The following is a 23,552-nucleotide window of genomic DNA, read 5'->3' as shown; positions in this document are numbered from 1 at the left end:
ACAGTGAATATAGAAGATCTTGAGGATAAAAGGGGTTATTAATGTTTCTTACAATGTTCAGATTAGTCATTTAAACTTGAAAAGACATGCAAACATCTTCTCCTTTCTGTAGAATTGTGTATTTGCGTTGACTGAGAATTGCGGGAGTTTTAAATGGTAGCTCCAACGATTTAAACGTTAAAGTTTACAGGTCAGGGTCAGGCTAAGAAAAGGTAGTATAAAGCCTTTGTGGCTTAAGAGGAAGCTGCATTTAATCTGATAAATTGCCTCCATTGATTGAATTCTGTTGAGGCTTGGCGGAGGTATGCGCTCTACTGAGTGTCACTCTAGTTGCTTATGAGTTTTTATTTGTATTTCTTCTCCAAGCATATAGATTATATAATCTCACATTAAAAACAATTTGGAGAATCTGTTACATTTTACAACAGATATGATGTTGTTTAATCATAAAAAAGAGCAGAAAGTAAGAAAAGCCGCATGGAGGGCAATACAAAATCGAATTAAAATCAAATTAGTTAAATCACAATCCCCAAATGTGTTTATTATCTGGAATATTTGACAATGATTTGAATTGAATCCTTAGCAGAGCAAGTGGGTCTCGCTATTGAGATTCTGAAATGAAAACGAACCCATCCTGACGCAAATACACCCGCATGAAAGCAATGCTTTGCAGTCATCAGAAAACTGACATACCCTTCTCCCTCTCTGCTGTCCTCCACAGGTAACCGGTTCTTCCTGACCTCATTTGGCGCCCTGTATATCTCAGAAGTGCAGAAGGAAGACGCTCTGTCCACCTACCGCTGCATCACAAAGCACAAGTACAGCGGAGAGACTCGCCAGAGCAATGGAGCCAGGCTCTCTGTTATGGGTAGGCAATGACTTACCATTTCTACTGTACTTGCCAAATGTTAAAGCATGAGTATATGAGCAATGGCATGTGTTTTCTAATTATTTATTTAAACGTTTCACAAAACAGTTTATGTTTTAGTTTTAAAGTAATTGTTCAACAAAATTGAAAAAAAAATATGTATTTGCGTTCTTGCTTGCTTGAGAGTTAGATGAGAAGATCGTTAGCTTCATGGTTCGCTTGACTCGGCATAATAACTGGAAATGGAGGGTAACAGCCAGCATGACTCCATCCAACCGGAGCAAAATCTGCCTACCAGCACCTCTAAAGCTGATTAATTAACATGTTGTATTGTGTTTGTTTTAATTTGTCCTAAATCCAAAGTGTAAAAACAACATGCTACAGGCAGATTATGTGCTGAGCTATTTCTTTGCCAGGGTCAGTCACTTCCTGTTTTTATCACTGTGATATTACCAGATAACCAGAGAAAACAGGAAGTTAATACACATGGCCTAGATATAATGCGTCAAAACCCCCATCATTTTCAGTTTTGCCATGAATTAAACAAACCTATAGATGGAACATCTTATCTTAAAAGGTGCTGTAATTTTATCCTCTTTGTTACTAGCCCTTTTTTCCAGTTTTTGTTCCAAGCTAACCATCTGCTAGCAGTAGCTTCGTATGTTTACTGTACAGACATAAGAGTAGTATCGATCCTCTCATCGAATTTTCAGCAAGAAGCGAAGGGTTTTTCCTCAAACCGTGCAGTTAAGAGCTTCTATGCTCACACTGGAGCCTACAACAGCCAATGAGTGAAAAATCCAAAAATCAATTAAAGGACTGTTGATTCCTAATACATGTGTAATTTCTGTGCCTTGCTATATCTACAGACCCTACGGAGTCCACCCCGTCAGTGCTGGACAGTTTCCAGTCCGGTGAGGTGCAGGTGGGGCACAGTGTGGAGCTACCCTGTATCGCATCCGGATACCCAAACCCCACCATCCGATGGCTGAAGGATGGTCGGCCATTACCCGCAGACTCCCGCTGGACGCGGCGCATCACCGGCCTCACCATTTCTGACTTGAGGCTCGAGGACAGCGGCAACTACATCTGTGAGGTCACCAACAGCTTCGGCTCCAAAGAGGTGACAGGTCACCTCAACGTCATAGGTGGGTAAAGACCTGAAGGGTGTATAGTAGAGTCATAAAATGCCAGTATTTAATACCCATGACCACCCCTCTCAGCACACAACAAAGCAACACTTTATCTACCTCTCCTGACCTCCACGGTTCTACGCTGACAACTACAGATGGAGCAAAAGAGTGAGATGGACAGAGGTAATGAATGTGATGTCAGGTCATGGACAGGCACGATGGAGACATCATTTAGGCTCTGCTGGCTTTGCCCTGGCCCCGTGCCTCATACACGGCCCCCTCCAACCCGCCCTCGTCTGGGCCGAGCAGGCACGAGCTTGATCTCCAAGGACGGCTTGTTTCCCCCCGCTGTGCTCTCAAACCTCAGTGAGGCTTTGCAACGGTGACAGAGCAGAACAGCAGGCCTGTCGCTCTGTTTACCCGGGATGTGTGAGAGGGAGGGAAGGCAGAGAGAATTTCATAATGTCGTTTGTATGAATGGAAGACATGTGAGGAGGTGGTGCAGATAGAGGAGAAGGCACACTTGTGGAGAAAATGGGGGAGGAGGTGGAGGAGAGGGAGTGTGGTTGGGGAAAAGGTGAAGTTAGTGGACGCTGGGCAGACTGGCCACAGGGCACATCACTGCACAACCCACAAACCTCCTATGACAGGGCATAGAAGGTGGTACACACACACACATTTGGATACACACTTACAGTACATGCACTTATTGCCCGTGAAGAAAGTCTTACACATGCACTGTCGCTCCCTCACACACATGCTCACACACATTCAGCAGCCTCCAGCACTTAACACCAGCTGCTTTATTGCTCACTGACATTTTCTCCCCTTTCTGTCTTTCTGTCTCGGTTTTTCCTCGCTGCTTAGCGCACACAGATACACACACACACGCACACAATAACAATGGCAGAAATCATGAAACACAAACAACAAATACACAATCACACCACAGCAAAATATGATTTGTGTTGCCTTGCCAGCACGGCGTAGCTCCATTCAAATTGCTTTTGTTCAGCAATGCAAGACATGAGACAAGCCTGCAATCACACCAATACTGTAGCTTCAATATTTAGGTAGTAGTTTCTGAATGACTGACATTTCAAAAAGCATTTGCTTCTTCTTCTCTTTCTTTATTTAACTCGTCTCTACCTGGTTCTTCTTCTACCTCCAGAGCCGCTGCGGGTCACCTTGTCTCCCAAGAACCTGAAGACGGGGATCAGCAGCACGGTCATCCTATCCTGTGCCGTCCAGGGTTCCCCCCACTTTATCGTGTCCTGGTATCGTAACACAGAACCCGTCCTGCCCGATCAGCACTTTTCCATCCAGGGGGCTCATAACGAGACATTGTTCATTTCCGCTGCACAGAAGAGGCACTCGGGAGCCTACCAGTGCTTTGCCACGCGCAAGGGCCAGACCGCCCAGGACTTCTCCATCATACTGCTGGAAGGTGAGGGCAGACAGGTTGTTGCCATGTTGGTGTTGCATTAGATATTTACATATATACATCCACCAAGAAAGCTGGGGACCAGTTACGTTAATGTGATGCTTCATATGGCTGTTTAGTGGCAAATATGATTGCAGTTTGTCTGAATTTCCACAAAATATCCTGGAGAGGATGTGAGGCGCCTGGTTATTTTCACAGGAAAACATGTGTTAAGGGTCCATTTTCAGTAATTCACATATGATGTGGAAGCATTTATAGGTCATCTGAAGACTTAGTTATGATAAATATTTCAGTGTGTACCAGGAATGGTAAGGTGTAGTGAATAAAACTGTGTTCTTTTGCTTCCACTTTGCAGAGCTCAGTGATTTAGTCTCTTGTCTCATTTAAATCCATCTCCTACCAAAATGCTGTTTTGAATCACATTTTACATGATTGTTCCTCAGATGGCACACCCCGAATCGTCGCCTCCTTCAGCGAGAGGGTGGTGGTCCCGGGTGAACCGTTCTCCCTGATGTGCTCCGCCAAAGGAGCGCCTCCCCCCACCATCACTTGGACCCTGGACGACGAGCCTGTGGCCCGGGACCTGTCTCGTGTCCGAGCCAGCCAGTACACGCTCTCCGACGGCAGCACCGTGAGCCACGTCAACGTCAGCAACCCGCAGATTCGCGACGGAGGAGTGTATCGGTGCGCCGCACGAAACTCGGCCGGTAGCGCCGAGTACCAAGCGCGCATAAACGTAAGAGGTGCCTGTCTACTTTTCAATATCAGTCATACAGAGGCTTCTCATAGCCTGACCCCCTACCCCTTCCCTGACCCATATCCTATCCTGTACCCTTCTATATCTCTACCTCTATCTCTGTTTGTGTGTTTTGTTCTCTCATGAACTGCGTATATTTTACTTTTCAAATTTTCTTTTTTCTTTTTTATTCCGTCTGACTATTTTTACACCTATATGTTAATTATCTACAGCCCGTGCAGCTATTGTGTTCCTCCAGAAGCACCACATAGTGTATGTCGTGTGTCTCATTCTGTCTTTCTTGATGAACATGAACACGTAAAGAAAACAAATACACCCACTCATCCACCTACCTGTACGTGCACTCACATGCAAACACAGCCAGCCAAAATGTTAAAATCAAGAGATTGTAGCATAACATATGGACAGAAGTGACTAAAGAATAAGACGTGAGACAAATGGATGAAGAAAGTTTGAAAGGGAAAGAAACAGATGGCAAGAGACGGAGGGAAGAGACAGAATAGATGAAATGAGAGAAGAGGATTGACGAGGAAAGGAGTGCTAGTGTCTGTTGGGGGCGTGACGATGAACTCTGGTGACAGGACTGGTGATGTCACTGTCGACAGAGACGACAAGGATGAGGAGTGACACCGATGGACAGGGCTCTCCCTCTCTCTCTCTCTCCTTCCCTCTCTCTCTCTCTCTCCTTCCCCCTCTCTCTCTGTCTGTCTCTCTCTCTCTCTCTCTCTCTGTCTGTCCTTTGGTGAGATGTGTAGTTGTGACATGTGAGTCTGCTCTAAGCAGACATGCCAGAATGATCATTGGAGTGAGAATGAGCCCCATTGCCAGAGAGCTTCAGCCCTACATTCAGCACAAACTGACACAAATACAGACACACACACATCGACACACACATGAAAAGTAGCAGTAACACACTAGTATGCTTATTCAACCACTGAAATGTGATACAGTCAACTTATCCCATTCAGCGAAGGGCCAACAGCAAAGATACCGAGCCACACAGACGTAGTTGACCACGCATGCACGTGTATACTGTATGTGTGTGTGTGGCGCCGTGTGCGTCTGTGCGATGGTGCTACTGAATAATACATCTTTCACTCGTCAGAACTTCAAAGCTCAGCACACGCTGAGAAAGGGAGGAGAGCGAAAGAGAGAGACAGAAGTGGGGGTAGGAGGGCTGGAAGGAGAGACAAAAACAAAGATACAAGACGAACAATGGTGAGAAGGTCAGCGAAGAAGTGACGGATGATTGAGCGAGAGCTCCCAGTTCTTCCAGTGGTGCTAAACACATTTTGTGTCCATCTGACTGTCTGTCTGCCTGCCCACAGCCTTCAGTCTCTGTCTTTTGGCAATGATACATGAGCAACATATTGAGGCAGTCAAGCTTAATTTTTGTTATATTTTTGACATTATTCACATTCATTTCGTTGAAGTTACTCACACACAACATACAGTACTATAGCCCATTTAGCATGTTCTTGATAGTCATCCCGGCTCAAATGACATGTTCACCTGTTAAAACAAAAGGAGAATGATGCATTTGTTCCAGTATGCAACCATGGAAAATGCACTTTGTCCGTGCCCCACAGTGAATAAAAGTGCATTACACACATATGGAAAATCCATGATTAGGTTGACATGTATATATATATATATGTATATATATAGTCTCCTCTGATTGGTCAGGTCACACACGCCTGAGCCAGCACCACTAACAACAACAAAGAAGCTGTGCTAAATCAGTTCTTACACGCCAAACTAGCTGCTAGTGTTAGCGCTAATGTTGTCACAAAGTCACAGAATTAAAGGCGGGACTTCTGTCGAGGCGTTTATGGAGCAGTGTTTTCTGTGGGAGGGGGAGGCTTCTGTTGGTGTGGACTTTTTAACTTTCAAGATATTTTAAATGCACAAGAATCTGTATAACACACTGAAGGTATGGAAAAATAACGAAAAAGCATAAAAGGGCCCATTTAAAGCTGATAAGATGTGGCAGGTGAAGGAAGCATTTATCATAAAACACTTGACAGCAGCTGATCAGCATGAATGAAAATACATGCGTCAAAATACAGTGTGATGCTGTGTTATTATCAGGCCCACCAATGTAAATGCACTGCCTTCCAGTAAGCTGAAAACCACTAAATGAAGTGTTTAGATCTTCTCATCTGTTTCACCCACTCACTTCCACTCTCTCCGTCACTCGCTCTTTTTAGACTACTTATGTCGGTTACATTCAACGCTGGTTTGTTTAAATGTCAGTAACATTAAATGGAATTGCCGTCACTAATCCAATCTGACCTGTAAACAATAACACTATCGCTGCTGCTCTGGAGTCTGGCATTCTCGTATTACTGTGTTTGGCTCGTGTTCATTACTGAAGCTATCAGAGAAACGGCACGATCCATAACATTTTCATCCACTTTTTGTTCTCCCTTACTGACTTTTAAAGGCTTTGGACAGGGCTTATTTTTAGCTCACATTTCATAAAGGTAGCTCAGAAAACAGCTGAGTAACTGTATTTCTCTAGACTTAAAAATGGGTGCGTCTGGGAAGTAATGGTCAGATATTGTGCAGGAGTTTTGCAGGTGCTCCACCAGAAAAACTCCACATTTGAAGCTGCTTTTTAACAGTAAGGCAAGACATTCTTACCTTTCTCTCTTTCTACACCCCTACATCCTTTTTTCCTCTTCTGTCCCTTCCCTTCTCCCCAAATCCCTTCCCTATCAACCCTCCCCTTTATTCCTAAAATTCCACGACCTGCTTCTGACACCATCAACTAATGATCTTCTTATTTTCCTCCTCTCTCTTCTTTCTTTCCATCTCTTCTCCGTCCGTCCACCAGGTCCTCCGAGGATTCGTCCGATGAAGAACATCACCGCGGTGGCAGGAAGAAACACGTTCATAAACTGCCGTGTGATCGGATATCCTTATTACTCGATCAACTGGTACAAGGAGGGGCTTCTGCTGCCTGACAACCATCGCCAGGTGGAGATCGCTTTCTGCATTTCTGCTGCACTGTATAATATGAATATCCAGTATTTGGATATGTATGTATGTGTATATGTATGTTATGCTGTTCGGTTTTTTGTTTATCAGTAGAGCAAAGAACTGATTTTAGCTGGATTGAACCTGGAAAAAAATGAATACACAAAGCAAATCAGTGGGACTTCTTCATGCATCAGTGTCAGCCTTGTTTTAATCTTATAGCTCATTTAAATTCACAGCTCTGCGTAAAAATAAAAAGACCAAACATGCCATAGATACCATCTCTGAATGTAACACTGCTCACATCTGCTCAGGTTGTGTATGAGAACGGGACCCTGAAGCTCAGCGATGTCCAGAAGGGGATGGACGAGGGTGCGTACGTCTGCAGTGTGCTCATCCAACCACAGCTGTTCATCACACAGACCGTCTACGTCACTGTCAAAGGTCAGTCACAGGGTTTTCTTCAAAGAATAGTGGAAGAGTTTCATAGACATGCACTTACGGCTCACAGCCCAGTTGCCAGGATAAAATGTTAGCAGTTAACGTTTCTGCAAACCACAGATACATCCATGCGTACAGGTCATAGGCCATGTAACATAGTGACATCTGTACAAAACCTGTTGTATCAAGTTCACGTTACATGTTTATTACCTGACTTGCATATTGGGAGATGGAGGGGATGGTGGTGGAGTTACATGTACAAGGCTGCTGTACCGATGACTGCAGTTTTATTGCGATTGTGGCGACCAATTCAGATCTTTTAAGCCAAACAATTATGTTTTCTTAACCCTTACCAAGTGGTTTTTGTGCTAAAACCTAACAAGACAAAAATTGGGTTGTGGCTAGGATGGACAGTCGTCTCTCACCGGGTGTAGACTGTTGGTATAAGCCTGCCATTGGGTGTCTATTACAGTGGGCATTCTCCTCCCTTCTGCTATCTGCATGCTGCTGGAAAACAACAACTACTGTACGTCTAAGCTAGCAACCTACACAGTAAAAATGATGAGCTACCCTTATCTTAACATGGTTGCTAACAGCACGAGCCTAAACTCTAGCAGCTTTTACCTTTTATGTTGTAGGGATTTAGCCATTTTAATGCCAGGGCTCACCTCCCCACATGCAAATGTTCCAGCAAAACGTGTTCACCCTAACACTATTTTGCGGAGACACTGCCCTGCATCCTGGGCTTAGGGCCGCCCAAGACAAGGTGATTGGTTTAAAGAAATACAAACAAGCCAGAGCATTTTTTCCCCCATACTATAATTAAAATGGTTGCAGCCAGATGTTTCTCCACAGCGCCATGGAGATAGGTCTAAAAACATGCATAGCACAAAAGCCTGCATATTCTTATTTGTTGTTTTGCATAACTAATATAGACTTACAGTACATGTTTTTGGGAAGTTTGTCCAAACAGGTGAATATAGTAAAAGTAAACTAATATGTGATTTAAATGAGTCTAGCTTTGTTTTACTGGGTTTACTTGTAAAAAAAAAAATTATGAATGTAAAACAGGGTGATTGTTAGAGGGATGTAGCGTGAGTAAGAATGGTTTGTAGCAGGAGGATGTGAGTGAAACAGAGGCAGAGGAAAGAAGAAAGCTGTGTGCGTTGCCTCTAATAACCCCTGATTAAGGGGCGGAGTGGCCTAGTGCGCTCTCTCAACCACTCAGCAATTACATAGAGCAGGAGTGCTATTGTATAAGATTTGTGTGTGTGTGTGTGTGTGTGTGTGTGTGTGTGTGTCTGATGTTCGCATGCATATACATCATGTGTGTGAATGACAAAGTGTGTGTGTGTGTGTGTGTGTGTGTGTGGTTGTGTGTGTGTGCTGTATATATTCTGCATGTCACGTTGTATGTTATTTCGCTCCGCTCTCCGCGGCGATAGCATGACATGTTTGTTTTGGGGAAGTTGTCGAGTTGGCGGGTGTGGGGTTGTGTGTGTTTCGACTTGACATTAGCAGATGTGTGAAATTTGCGTTGGTCTTCGTACTGTTTGCACGCACATGCGTGTGTATGTGCGTGTATGCTGCGTGTGGGTGTAGGTATGTGCTTGTGTGAATGTGTGCTCGTCATGTCTCTGATTTAATTAGATGAATTTTAACGAGGCCCAGATTAAATCCCCCAGATGTCTCAGCTGTAACCACCCCCCCACCGCCACCACCACCTCCTCCACCCTCCCCTCCTCCCCCACTCCAAACCACCGCCATCACCTCCGCCGCTCTCCATAGCAACACCGTTCTTCCCCCTGCGGATGGGGCTCTAATTAGAGCAGCTATTATGGGCTGGCTTTAGCAGGGCAGGCTCGGGTGGGGTGGAGTGAAGGGGTTGGTTGGGGGCACAGGCGGCTGCAGAGTGGGTAGTGGGCTAGTAGGCCATGCTGCAGGGATGTGGAGGCTTTGAGGGTCCAGGCTTAGACGACAAACTCAAAAACAGAGAGTTTACCAATCAGCCCTTCAGGTGAAAATAACAGATTCTGTTTTTGTGTCTCCCTCCTCTGTATCTCTTCTCCCTCCACACCACTGACTCTCCTACCCCATGTCCTCTCAATGCCCCTGAATTGTCAAATCTGTGTGTCTACCATTATTCCCCCTGTGTCTTCACATCTGACTTTCCTTCTATTCTGTATCCTTCACTTATTCATATCTGCCTCAAATCTCTGTCTTCACCTCTTACTCACCCCGCTCATTTAAACAACCCCTTTAACTGTTTCCATTCATCTTTTTTTCTTTATTTCCATTCCCTCTTTGCCTTGCTCTGCCTTCTCTCTATCTACCCTTTGTTTCACCCTGTTGCCTGTCCTTGCCTTTTTTCTCTCCCCCGCTCTCCTTTTCGTTTCCTCGACTTGATCTGCCTGCTCTATCTCTTCTGCTCATCTTCCTTTATCTCATTTCACTATTTTCCCCTCAAACACTTTGTCTCTACTGCTTTTCTACTTGCTCTCTTTTCCTCTCTCTCCTCCTGTCACCTCTCTCGCTCACCCCTTCATCCTCCCCTCCTCTGCCTCTCTCTCAGTTCCACCACTGATCCAGCCATTTGACTTTCCGCCGACTTCCATCGGTAAATTGATGTACATCGCCTGCGTGGTGTCGTCTGGAGACATGCCCATACGCATCACGTGGCGCAAGGACGGGCAGGAGATCGTGCCCTCCTCGGGCATCACCATCGACACAAAGGAGTTCATGAGCTCCCTCCAGATATCCAAAGTGTCGCTCAAACACAACGGCAACTACACCTGCATTGCCAGCAACGATGCTGCTACTGTCAGCACAGAAAGGCAGCTCACAGTTACAGGTAAGGATGGAGGGGATGAGAGAGCACTGCAGTGATTGGCTATTGCACTTTAACGTACTACAAGGAACTTTTACCTGGTTATGAAACAGTCTCAGTTTAATAGTGATGTCTCTATATAACCTACGTAAGCAAACAAACCATCAATGAAAGGATAGGCTATATCTATTTAGTTATTATCACCTTTCATTGGGTCGAATAAGTCATGAAATTTGAACCATTTTCTATGGTGGACGAGCTGCTCTGTAGTCTGGTGGTACAACACTAAAACTAAATTAACTTTATTTTACCATCATCATATTACAGAAATACAAATATAGTATTAAAACATACTTTGAATCATTCTTTCACTGGCTTTCAAAACAAAATGGAAACAGCAACATCTGATGAATCCTGACTTTTAGTCCTTGTTATGCTTAAAAAACCTGGATCCTTGACTTACCATAATGCAGCTCAGTAGCATCTGTCATTAGACCATCCCTGCCACTGTACTTTAAGTATTAAGGAGTATTAAGGAGTGTTTGCAAACCATCTCAGGCCCTCACCCTTGCGCTTATAAACCAGAATGGCATTTGTAGAGCAAATACCTCTGCCAAGGCCCAGCAGTCCTCTTTTGTACTCACATGTAGATACTAGACACCTAAATAAGACGCCTAAGTGTTGCATCACAGTGCACTGCCCCTTTAACTGGATCCTACATTCATTAAACTTGATTATAATGAACATAGCAGATGAAAAGTTAGGATTTAGTGGAACATTAGGACAGTTGATGATGTTTTGGCTGAAATTGTGTGTACTGGCCGTGAAGGAAACATGACATACGGCTCCACTTTAGAAGAACCAACAATTCATTTTTGTCTTTTTATTCTCTTCTCTTCTTCTCGTCCTCCAGTGCCTCCTCGGTTTGTAGTGCAACCCAACAACCAGGATGGGATCTATGGGAAGGCAGGGATCCTCAACTGCTCCGTTGATGGATACCCTCCTCCTAAGGTCATGTGGAAGCATGCCAAAGGTACACTAGGTACATGACCCATCTTTCATTCTTTTATCTATGTACTGTGATGCGTCTCTGTCTGCTTTTTCTCAGCCCATTGTCATATTCACCTGTCCATACTGCCCATAGTACATTTGCTTAAAATGTCAATGACTATACAATTCATTATTATCTCCTGCTTCTCTTCCTGTCCAGCGGGCATTGGGAATCCGCAGCAGTACCACCCTGTGCCTCTGACGGGCCGTATCCAGATCATGAATAACGGCTCTCTGCTCATCAGACATGTCCTGGAAGAGGATCGAGGCTTCTACCTCTGTCAGGCCTCCAACGGCGTGGGCTCAGACATCAGCAAGAGCATGGTCCTCACTGTTAAGAGTGAGTATACACGCTCACAAAGGGCTAATGTAGCAGGGTTTTTTTTTTTTTCATGCCGTAGATGACTGCAGCGAGGCCATCTAGGATGCTCCAGTGCTCCTGCTTTATCAGTCTTAATGCACACACACTCGCTAAGTGTGTCAAACCAATGAGCCGGCTCGCACTACTCTCCCTGCGCTCTGTGGGCACGAACGTATATACGTGCGCGCTGATGAATTGGTGGAGCAAAGGTGACCGTAGGAGCAGTGAGAGAGGGAGAAGTGTGTGTGTGTGTGTGCAGTGAGAAAGCGTGCAACTGAGCGATTGATCTTTTGACTCTTGGGATCTGTCTACAGACAATCAAAAACACTTTGAGCTTAATCATTATCTGCAATCAATCTCTCCATCCTGCCCTCGCTGTCAGTCACACCCTGTGAAAATGCATAGGGAAAATGCATACACACACATACACAATGTCAACATCAAGCAGGGCATGTAGTTGCATGCAATACAGTGACCTTACAAAGCAGCTATACCCACAAAAGAGATGTTGACGCTTCATTTCTGGCTCCTTTTTGACACATATAGGCAGGTGCACATAAATACTACTACTAGTTGCACCATGTTCTCCTATCACAGGATCGCCCACCCCCCTCCTCTCTCCCTCTCTGCCTCTCTCCCTCTCCCTCTCCCTCTCTCTTTCCTCCTCTGGTGTTAGTGTTATTGATTGAACCGTTCCTCTCCTCTGCCTCCCTCAATTCTGTCTGTTTCGCTCAGCGGAGAGAGAGGAAAAGAGGAAAAGAGGGAGGGTGAGATGAATAAGTGATGAAAACAAAACAGCAGAACCCTCCTCAGATCGGTATTGTGTGTGTGCTGGCCAGAAGATTGAGTGTGTGAGTGGATCTGTGTGTATATCGGGCACGGAAGGTAGAGTGTATCGTTTTCGCCTCTTCATTCACCTAGACCCCAATGTTAACTATTGGAGAATGAGAGAGGAGGTTTATTGACTTTACCTCATTGACCATAGCTCTTCATTACTCTACTGCAATGGAACTTGGCGACTCTGAACTTCACCTTTTTAACTGCCAGCTGTCCTGCCCCTGCCCCGTATCCCCGCTCTGTCCCTACTTTCTGCTCATTATCTACTTACTCTTTCTTTTTCCTTCCCCCTCTCCCTCTTTTATCCACCTAATATGCCTCTCATCAATCTGTTTACTGTCACCATTTCTCCCTGCTTCCCCCCCAATTTGTCCTCACCTCCTCTTCATCTCACACTCCATTTCCTGTCTCCTTCCAGTCCCGGCGATGATCACCAGTCACCCCAACACCACCATGGCTAAGAAGGGTCACGTGAAGGAGCTGAACTGCACAGCCAGGGGAGAATGGCCTATCATCATCCGGTGGGAGAGAGGCGACACGGTCATCGACCCCGACCGCAACCCCCGGTACTCCATTACAACGAGTCCCAATGAGAAAACGGACGAGGTGTTGTCCACGCTCAAGGTGAGAAACACTTCAAACACATTAAGACAGCAGTGTCTTTATGACTCTGACAAATAGATTCAGTTTCCTCTTTTGTCTGTTTGAGCTCTGTTTTTATGAGTCAAAGTACGAGTCTAGTAAGCTTTGTGCTTTATTTTTGTTGCCCGAGGTGTATTGAATAAAGGTGAGATTAAGCAGATCCATTATCATATCAGTGCGTTAGAGGTTGTTAAAAGCTGGTAACAGTCACGACCTGTCTAATTGTTTGAGAGTAGAAAAAAATGTTGCACACTTTGGCTCCATAAGCATTTCTCCGTATTCGGATGACCTTTCAGCCCTCAGGTGATCTTCAGTACCAACAATGTGTGCAATTGTTTACCATGTTTTCCTCCCACCACAACATACCATCAGCATCTCCTGAGAGGAAACTAAGATTCAGCTCTGGGACGTCCAGAGTCGCATACAAGTGTGAATCCACAGCAAAAGATAACGTCTCTCCTTGACGGCACAGAGCGTAAACAAATGAAAACAGACATGTCACAGACAAAACAACCAAAATCGCCTTTGAACTGAAAAGGGAGGCATTCATGGAGGGTATGTCAACAATTGTGTTTGACGATAACTGGTAAGTTTGAGTCTTACCAGTCAATTACTGCTGAACTGTATTTTTTGCAGCACATTTAGTGCAGGCAAGACATGGTGACAGAGGTCTATTCGGAAGCACCTTCACCAGCTAAAGTGACATGAATAGCACACAGGGTATGTCAGACATAGTGCACTTTTCCATGTTCTCAAGCCAGTGGGTGTCAAATGGTGCAAAAACTTAAATCTTGACACCCAAAATGCAGTTTACCACTAGAGTGGTGATACTATTTCACTTTTCTGCCAAATGCAATGCACAGTGGGTCACCTAAATACCAAACAGGAACCATACTGTAAAGGAACAATTCTCACTGGGCCCCTTCTCCATCACAAAGCTTACACAATTTGCCTGCACAAAGATAGAGCTGTTTGTCCCTCTCTTATTTCTCTTTCTGCCTCTGTCTCTACAGCTAAAGCCAGCAGAGCGTGAGGATTCAGTCTTCTTCTCCTGTCATGCCATCAACTCTTACGGAGAAGGACGAGGCCTTATCCAGCTCACTGTGCAAGGTAACCACTCCTGTATAAACGCATGCACTGACTCTGTCTTTTGGTGCTACTTCCTCCTCTTTTCACTTTCCTCCCTCCCTTTCTTCACGCCCTCTCTTTTTAATCCTCAGAGCCCCCAGACCCTCCAGAGCTGGAGGTACGAGAAGTGAAAGATCGCAGTATGAATCTGCGGTGGACACAGAGATTCGATGGAAACAGCGTCATTACCTCCTACGACATTGAGTACAAGAACAAGACAGGTAAGTGAAAAGATTCGAAAAGTGAGTCTGACAGGGGAATAATGTGCTCAGATGTTATTGTGTATGTGTATGTATACTGTTATTGTCTTCTCTTTTTTCTCAGATTCCTGGGAGCTGAAGCACGCCACTCGAAACATCTCCCCCACCAACAATCAGGCCAACATAGTGGACCTTCACCCTGCCTCCGTCTACAGCATCCGCATGTACTCCTACAATTCTATTGGCAAGAGCGAGGCCAGTAAGGAGCTCACCATCAGCACGGAGGAAGCCCGTAAGTATCTGCTTTTTTACTAATGTCAATGTGTGGAAATTTTTCCCTTTTGCTTTATTGTATTAGCCTCCGCAACTGAGTGGTAGCTGATAGCTGTCCTTGAATAAGCATTTTGTATTGAAAAACAATTTCAATGAAACTGAGAAAAAAAAAACGCCTTTGAAGAGTTGCACACCAGAATATTTCAGAGCTTTGAGACTTACTGAAGAAATGAAAACCACTGAATGTTTGTTGACTAATACCTTCACCCCTGTGTTTTTGTCTCCCTCTGCAGAGCCCGATGGTCCTCCCATGGATGTGATCCTGCAGCCCGTGACCTCTCAGAGTATCAGGGTCACCTGGAAGGTAAATTATTAGACTTGTCTTACCTCTAAACAGCTATGTTGGTTTTTATTTAAAAATCTTTCCTTGAGCTGGTTCCTTCCAATCTGTGCACATACATGTGGGAACAACAAAATCACCGTGGCCTGTGCTATCATAATATTGTGTAAGAACAAAATTAGGCTCATGGTTTTTAATTACGCTGCCCTTTCTTCTTCAAATAACTAACAGAAGGACCTGAAATTGACAAAGCTGGTTACTTTGGGGGAATTTAAGTCAATTTCAAAAGACTAGTGCAGTGTCTGTTCAAAACATGCTGTTCAGCACAGATTATCTGGTAATGTGAGGGGTTTAAAGATCCAGTTTTAAGCCTTCTGAACTGCTCATAGACTCATTGAGGCCACCCCGATGATATCGAACATGGTTGATATTTACGATTTAAAATCTGTATGATTTTAAGACTCGAAAACCTTTTGCTTTTGTTTTTTTTGTGTTACTGCAGTAAGGTGCTACACCCTAATCCTCATTTTGTTTACGTCTGCTTCCCCTTGAGATCACATGAGAGGTACCACTTGTGAGCCTAGTTTCTGTCTTCAGACCAATGTTCAGGCTGACCTCTTTGCCAGGTCATTTTAATCTCAGTGAGGTTTACCTGGTTAGATAGAGGACATATATGTTCTCCCACACTTTATCACATATTGCTGCTTGCAAAGTAACCTACTATTTGTTGTCCTGATTCCATGTCAATGTATTTACTTTACTTTACTGGCTAAATAGTCATGCCTTATATATGAACAGGAATAGATCATTCTGATGTCAGTACTGTCTTTGCGCTCTCCAGGCTCCCAGGAAGGAGCTGCAGAACGGGGTGATCCGCGGTTACCAGATCGGTTACAGGGAGAACGGCCCGGGCAGTAACGGCCAGTACAGCATCGTGGAGATGAAGGCGACAGGCGACAGTGAGGTCTACACTCTGGACAACCTGAAGAAGTTTGCCCAGTATGGTGTGGTCGTCCAGGCCTTCAACAGAGCCGGCACAGGGCCTTCTAGCTCAGAGATCAACGCTACGACACTGGAAGATGGTGAGGATCAGAATAAACAAGACACTCACAACATAACTCAGCATGTATGAAAAGGGTTAGCAATCGGTGCATTAGATACAGGAGAAGAGTAAACTGCCAGACCTACTGTCTGAATTATCACCCTCTGTCCTCCTCAGCTTTGATTCACAGTTACTGCACTTTTTCTGTTGCCATTGTTCTTTCTGCTTCCTCGCTGTCTGATCTGTGTCAAATCATGCCATGCTTTGTAACCTAAAATTACTACACTCTCTCTGTTCTTTCAACACAAATGAATGTTGGCTGCTGGAATCCAAATGCTTTTTAACAAATACCAAGGACACACATGGTCTCGTAGACACAGTACATATTCAGCAGTACTGCAGAGAGGTTGATTGATGTGGAGATACCACCATGCATCCTGATGGCTGGCGCGTAGATCAGCCAAATGTTCAGTGAGTGAATAGATGAATGAATGAACTACAAAAGCACTTCTCTTTTCCTAGGCTGCACAATCCTGAACAGTGTTTAGAGACATTTAAACTGCATCTGGCTGTGAGTGTGCAAGAAAATGCACATAATGAGAGACAATCATAGGAAACAAGTGCCAGGTTTTTATTCATTCAGGTAAGTGCCGTAGTAGCGAAAAAGCAAAAATCTTCAACAATTCCCAGTCTTGCAATCTTAAGAAATCTTTCCAAAAACATATTTTGTCCTGGATACACATGTCTATCCAGCTCTGAACCAAAGACTAATCACATGTGATTTCCAGTTAACGTCTAAACAATCTCAGTATCAATCATTTCTGATGCCGATCTAGCCAAAAGTGGGGCCCACTGGCCAAAGTCAGCCCGCCAGACGAAAGCAGATGAGTTGCAAGATCACATTTCGGCCATTGGTTTCAGCTTGTTATGCTCTCCATGCAGGTTGTTTCCCCACATGAAACTAAAGCCCATTTGAACATGATCCACTCAGACTATAAATGGACTACACATGGATCACAAATGAAAACCATCAACCAAATTTAATTTACAAGATTAAACATGTTTCAGGATATCTTTTTTAAATCAAAGACAATCAAATGTTGCCTAAAACATCCAGTATCCACCGATATCTTCCACAAACTCTGTGGTGGAAGACATTGGTAGATGTTTTTGTCTTTAGTTTTGTGGAATGGTGGAAGACACTTTAGTGTAGATAGTATGTAGGGCCAAAGGTTGTGTTGTAGGAGATACAGAAGGCGTGTAGTGATAAAGCAGTAGGACCACTGGACTTCCAAAGGCTCTGATTTAGAAGCTAATGCAGTGTCTCCAAAAGTCAATTATTTATTCATTTCCTGTAACATTAACTTGTGAGCTGCATTAATTAACTTTTTTGCCACTAAGGAGCAAAATAAACCCAAAACTAGCTGACAGATATCGTCATAAAAACACTGATAAATACAGTTTAAACAATCTCTGGAGAAACCTGTAAAAAATGTCCTTCTTGTGTTCTTTCTTTTATCACCTTTTATTCTTTAGTGTTGAGCTCCAGTTTAAAAAAACAATGTAAACCGATCATGCAAACGCAACAACACATAGCATCTTTGTCATACATCATCCACATTTGCCTGAACATTTCTCCTCATACAGTCGAGTACACACGTGCGCACAGGCGCACACACACACACACGCACACACACGCACACACACACACACACACACACACACACACACACACACACACACACACACACACACACACACACACACACACGTCACATACACACTTGTCCACCCAGTGAACAGTTGGCTGAGCCCCATTGGTCCAGAGCAGACAGAGCCCTCCAGTTCTTCCCTGTGGCTGTCACCGTGGCGACAGTGATATTGATGGCCATTATGATAATAGTGATAACAACAAGCATACTAAAAATAATTATAATTAGCTTGTCTCTCTGTCTGTCTCTCTCTCTCGTTCCCTCTACTAGCTTCCTGCTGTAATTATCCACAGCTGAGCGCATTGTCTCTCTGCTCCCCTCTTTTCATCTTTTTTCTGCCCTTCCCTTGCTCCCCTTGCTTTTAACTCTCTTCCTCCCTTCCTCCCTTCTTCCTCTGCCCCCTCACCCTCCGTCTCCTCCCCCCTGTAGCCCCAGTCCAAAACTGCCTTTCATTCTGTTCCTGTGTTCCCCATCTTCTCTTCCAAACTTACGTACTCATTTACCAGCTCACCTTTTTCTTCACACCCCTTTTTCAGTCCTCATTTCTCTTCTTGCGAAGGTGTGACTGCAAACAGGAACTGGGCTATGTTTTGTTGCCGTCTAATTATTTAGACTCGGAGCCTAAAGGTTTATTCATGCAAAACCCTGTTTCAGTTTTCTAATCCTCCTTTCTCCTCTCCCTCCCTTCCTCCGTCCTCCTCCCCAACTCCTCGCTCTTCACCAGCTGCAGAGAAATTCCCTGGTGGACTTGGCCCGATCTCTCTTTCATTGCTCTCTGTCTTTCAGTCGCCTCTCTTCCTCTCTTCCTGCCCCTCCTTCTCTCACAAGTTGACTTCTGTTCATCGTCAACAGTGCGCGTTATTCAAAGCCTGAAAGACTAATGGTCAGCGGTGGCCAATAGATGAGACACCTGGACTGGCGGGGACAGAAGGAGGCTTGTACAGAGAAAGAGAGATGGCGGTTGTAGAGATGGTCCTATACATCAGGCTGGACGCATGTCATGAGCTTTTTTATCTATCGCTAGCCTGTTTACTCTCTTCAGGTTTGATATGGAAATCCCTTTTAGGGTTTCAGAGAGCATTTATTTATTTGATTATCAGACAGCCAATGCAGTCCTGATTTTGAGACAATGGCAGCCTTTGCTTTATGGTGAAAACAATCAACATTTTTCATTATCAACCCACCTCGATGGACCAGTCATTACAAGCTCACACTGTTCAAACCCACAGAACTGTTTGGAAACTATTAACTCCTGCAGCCACAAACATTTCTCTTGCACCACACCATCTAGGTCTCCTAAAGTTATATTCTCAAGGTGTCTGACTACCGTATACATATTATCATCCTCTGTCTTTTTGTTCTGCAATAAAAAGTCCAAGATATTTAACCTCATTATTCCCAACTTTAAGATTTCAAGAACACTCTGACTGGCATTGTATTTGATATCCACACCACATACAGAACATAGAGGAAGCAGCTGTGGCTACTTCAATTGTGGAGGAGATCCAAAAGTATTTATAGATGCCAAAATATGTCAACATTTTGGGCAAGTTCGTCTGCAATGATGCAGAAGAAAATCCATTTGTTGGAATGGTGCTTCTAAGAAACATTGAGTCTTGGATTTGAACTTTTCGCTCAGTTGGCTTAAAGGTGGATTTAAAACCCTTCAAACATACAGTACCTGACCTGTTGGAAGAACAGCTCCCAAAGTTTCCAGGCATACCAAATACGTATACATTTTTTAAATTTTTTTTTTCCTCATACAGATTAAATATGAGCTTTTGTCACAGTGTGGAATAAGATCATTTTCAACCTCAAAGCTAGTTAAAGCCTCTGGGAATTTAGCGAATTAGCGTTTATAACATTAGAAATCCTAGCTCTAAAAACAGATAATTTACTGAAGCTGTTGAGATCATGTGTTCAGACTGTGTTCACAAGACTGTGTTCACAAGGCTAATCACGTTTTGATTTATTTTATTGTTTTGATTACATCCAAAAATTAGATAACCCTGAGTTGGAGCAGAGAGATTTGATGCGCCTGTTTTAAATGAATAGACTTTTTTCAATTAATTAAACTGTGAGGTACATCGGGTCAGATAACTGTAGATGCATGGTTTAGATAACTTATCTTACGTTTTCTCTTCTCTCTCTGTCCGTTTGTCTTCAGTGCCCAGCCAGCCTCCTCAGAACGTGCGAGCCATTTCTGTAACATCGGACGAGGCAGTCATCACATGGGCCGAACCCCCCAGGCTGACCCTGCACGGTGTATTGAAGGGATATCGTGTGGTGTTCTGGGCCGTCTTCCCAGACGGAGGTGAGCTGAGCGTGTCTTTACCTGACCTGCATGACTTCTAACATCTCAGTCCTCGTCCTGAACACCTCTGTGCGACTTTTTTGTGTCTCAGAATGGGGCGAGATGCAAAACATCACAACCATCAAGGAGCAGGTGGAGCTCAAGGGCCTGGAGAAGTTCACCAACTACAGCATCCAGGTGCTGGCCTACACCCAGGCTGGAGATGGAGTCCGCAGCAACGTGCTCTACATCCAAACCCGTGAAGACTGTGAGTACATATTTTAGTAGATTTAAAGAATTTGCTCTGACCACACCTTCGGAGCAGGTTTAAGGGTTCTTGCTCTCGGTTCAGGCTGTGGGGGGTGTAGAGGGGGTCTTTGTAAGGCTGAGGGTTTCTGATTAAAACCTCTTTGTGCTCTGATGTGCCATTACCAGTGCTAATGAGAATTAAGAAGCCAAAAAGTGTGCGTGTGTGGTTAAGGAGCCTCAGGGTGTGGGTCTGTGCGTGTGAATATGCGGAAGTGTTGGCGGGGGTTAAGTACGTGTGTACATGTGTACAGTGTCTTAGCGTTGGCGCGCGTGCGTGTGTGTACATGCGCTATTGTTTGTGTGCAAGTCTAGCTCAGCACCCAGCACAAGGAGAGGGATTAATTCTTTGTGGCTTAAAGAGAATTAATTTTGTGCTTACACTGGCGGGCTGTGGATTACATCCGTATCCGCCTCTCCTCTCCCTCCCTGGGGCCAGGCAGAGGAGGAGGCAGGCGTCTGGAGATGAAGAAAATGAGGGAGAGAGGGAGAGAGAGAGAGAGAGAGAGAGAGGAGGGGGCCAGATATTCTAAGAAGTGTCATTTCAGAAAAGGCCTTTATTCTCTCTTCCTCACTATATCTCCATTTTATGAGCTGGCGTCGCTGCGATAGCTCTTCAAATATGTGTGTTGTGCTAGTCTTTGAGTGCGTGCGCGTGTGTGTGTGTGTGTGTGTGTGTGTGTGTGTGTGTGTGTGTGTGTGTGTGTGTGTTCACAAGGGGCAAGTTGAGTGTCTTTTCTTCCCTGATGCGGGTTGACACTGTGTCCAGGGGCAACCTCTTCACATACGTTCAACGTTTTCTCCGTCTCTCCCGGCCTCTGCCTTCCCTTTGCCCTCAGTTCTGTCTGCAGCATATGGAAAAGTGTTTGCGGTGGAATTGTGCAAACAGACAGTGCTCAGCCTGCCTTTCTCTGCCTCTGTCTCTGAGACAGAAATACAGTAGACACTGAAGAAGACACAGACTCATTATTCAGTTCTTTTTCATGCTCTCTCCAGGAGCCACTTCATTTGGTCCCTTTGAATATGTGTTAATTTGTGGATTTAATATTTAACACGATGTGTTTACTTTAAATCACTGCCTGATGTCTAATTCTATTAGGGTGTTCTGACCTCCTGGGTGGTCATAATCATCCATGTTGCACCAAGAAAGAAAACATTACATGTTTAACTCTTTAAAGCAACGGTCATCTGAGCTCTAATCAGAGCAAATTAAAAAAAATCCCCATTGGAGCGCTGATTGCTGTACACTTAAAGGTGCACTATATAGTTTGGGGGAATACATTTTAATCGGAAGAGAAAGATCTTCATTAACTGATTTAAAAGGCAATTTGAAGATGTCATTTTAGGCTCTGGGAAATAATGATAATAATCTAAAAAAATAAAGTATTTAGTAAAAATAAGTATTTATTACAATTTTTTGACATTTTTGCAGACGATCAATCGTTAATTGTGAAGATAATAAGTTTGTTGCAGTGTGTTTAACAGGTCACTATTTGGGTACCTGTGCGGGACAAATAGCAGCGAGCAAATGAAAAGAGAGGAAGTGTGCATTAGGACTGCAACCATTTTAATATTTGTATTACTAATTAATCTGCCAATCATTTTCTCAATTAACTGTTTGGTCTATAAAATGTCATGGCCTTTACAATTTCCCCAAGTCGAACTATTCAAACTACTTGTTTTATCAAACCCAAAAAAAGTTTAATTTATTGTTGATCAACTAATAATCTCAGCCCTAGTCCACATTCATGCTAAATATTGGAAGCTAATTTACCCGATAAAGACTATGATGATTAATTAATATGGGTTTTATGGCACCTTGATATAGTAAAATGATCCATGAGGTAGAGTTGAAAATATTTTAGGTTTGGAGGGACCTCTCATTTTCTCTTGTGAATTTTTTTTCTATTCTTATCACTGTTATAACATAATCATGGAAACAAGGAGAGGGCTGTTTTAATGAACCGAAAAATTGAGGAAGCAGAGTTCCTGCTGAACCTGGCGTTTGACACGTCATAAGACTTAACCGTCTTTTTTGTTTGTTCAACTAAACATTTGTCTTGAAAACTTGAGCAAAAATTAGGATGGATGCTGTATGGAGAAGACTTAACATGTTAGCTAGCTACCCTCAAATATTCAAGGAGAAACTATGGAGGAACAACCACTTCATCAACTGTCTTGTGGGAACACATGGATGTTTTTAAGCGCTTGTGTTTTAATAATTTAAAAGGCAAAAACAACAAATTGGCAAATCTCCCAAATCTGTCCATCCTATAAACTATTAACTCTGTTTACTGTACACACTGAAAAATGAAACTGGTTCACACTTCACTCTCTCGCCCTCCATTTCTCTCCCCTTTATGATTCAGACCCTGGACCCCCAGCTGGCATCAAAGCTGTGCCCTCCTCCGCCAGCAGTGTCGTGGTGTCCTGGTTACCCCCTCACAAGCCGAATGGAATCATCCGCAAGTACACCATCTACTGCTCCAGCCCCGGGTCAGGCCAACCGGTGAGTTATGAGAGGGGTGCGGTGAGTTTCAGGAAAGAGGTAAAGGGGGAAGAGGAGGATCCAAACATGGCCGACACTGAAGAGGATCCGTTTTCTGATGCAGAATATCTCCTGTTACACACACGATGCTAATATAAACGAAAATTGATGTAATTATGACGATGTTCTGCATTTGAGTGTTTGTGGATATGTGTGTGTATCCATCAGTGTGTGTGTGTGTGTGTGTGTGTGTGTGTGGTCTAGTGCTGCAGTCTCAGCAAGATGTGTGTGTGAAAATGAGCTCTCCTCATACCGCAGTGTGTGTGCGTGCAAGCTCACCCTCCAGCCTCATTTGCATATCTGCGTCTCATCACGTTGCCAGGACAACCTCATCTGTTCATCAACGAGGGCAGAAAACAAGCCGACAG

General features: G+C 44.1%; 1 protein-coding gene across 3 annotated transcripts in view; it reads left to right on the top strand.

Moving 5' to 3' along the window:
• Nucleotides 1-23,552, top strand: part of dscaml1 (Down syndrome cell adhesion molecule like 1) — a 105,346-nt gene that overhangs the window by 65,325 nt on the left and 16,469 nt on the right. Inside the window, exons 4-21 of one of the 3 annotated variants that reach the window (XM_084351693.1) lie at nucleotides 722-868; nucleotides 1,738-2,016; nucleotides 3,173-3,448; nucleotides 3,889-4,188; nucleotides 7,042-7,184; nucleotides 7,499-7,628; nucleotides 10,198-10,476; nucleotides 11,366-11,485; nucleotides 11,663-11,842; nucleotides 13,119-13,324; nucleotides 14,356-14,452; nucleotides 14,563-14,691; nucleotides 14,795-14,962; nucleotides 15,237-15,307; nucleotides 16,125-16,365; nucleotides 20,205-20,351; nucleotides 20,443-20,598; nucleotides 23,006-23,145. In XM_084351693.1, coding sequence (XP_084207819.1) covers nucleotides 722-868; nucleotides 1,738-2,016; nucleotides 3,173-3,448; nucleotides 3,889-4,188; nucleotides 7,042-7,184; nucleotides 7,499-7,628; nucleotides 10,198-10,476; nucleotides 11,366-11,485; nucleotides 11,663-11,842; nucleotides 13,119-13,324; nucleotides 14,356-14,452; nucleotides 14,563-14,691; nucleotides 14,795-14,962; nucleotides 15,237-15,307; nucleotides 16,125-16,365; nucleotides 20,205-20,351; nucleotides 20,443-20,598; nucleotides 23,006-23,145 — 3,209 coding nt within the window. Of the gene's footprint in view, nucleotides 1-721; nucleotides 869-1,737; nucleotides 2,017-3,172; nucleotides 3,449-3,888; nucleotides 4,189-7,041; nucleotides 7,185-7,498; nucleotides 7,629-10,197; nucleotides 10,477-11,365; nucleotides 11,495-11,662; nucleotides 11,843-13,118; nucleotides 13,325-14,355; nucleotides 14,453-14,562; nucleotides 14,692-14,794; nucleotides 14,963-15,236; nucleotides 15,308-16,124; nucleotides 16,366-20,204; nucleotides 20,352-20,442; nucleotides 20,599-23,005; nucleotides 23,146-23,552 lie in introns of those variants that run through there. The other 2 variants (XM_084351692.1, XM_084351694.1) reach the window with 2 other exon arrangements.

Source organism: Pagrus pagrus (genome assembly GCF_965226575.1).
Source record: "Pagrus pagrus genome assembly, chromosome: 4".
Lineage (NCBI taxonomy): Eukaryota > Metazoa > Chordata > Actinopteri > Spariformes > Sparidae > Pagrus > Pagrus pagrus.
This window is presented reverse-complemented; position numbering and strand designations above follow the sequence as displayed.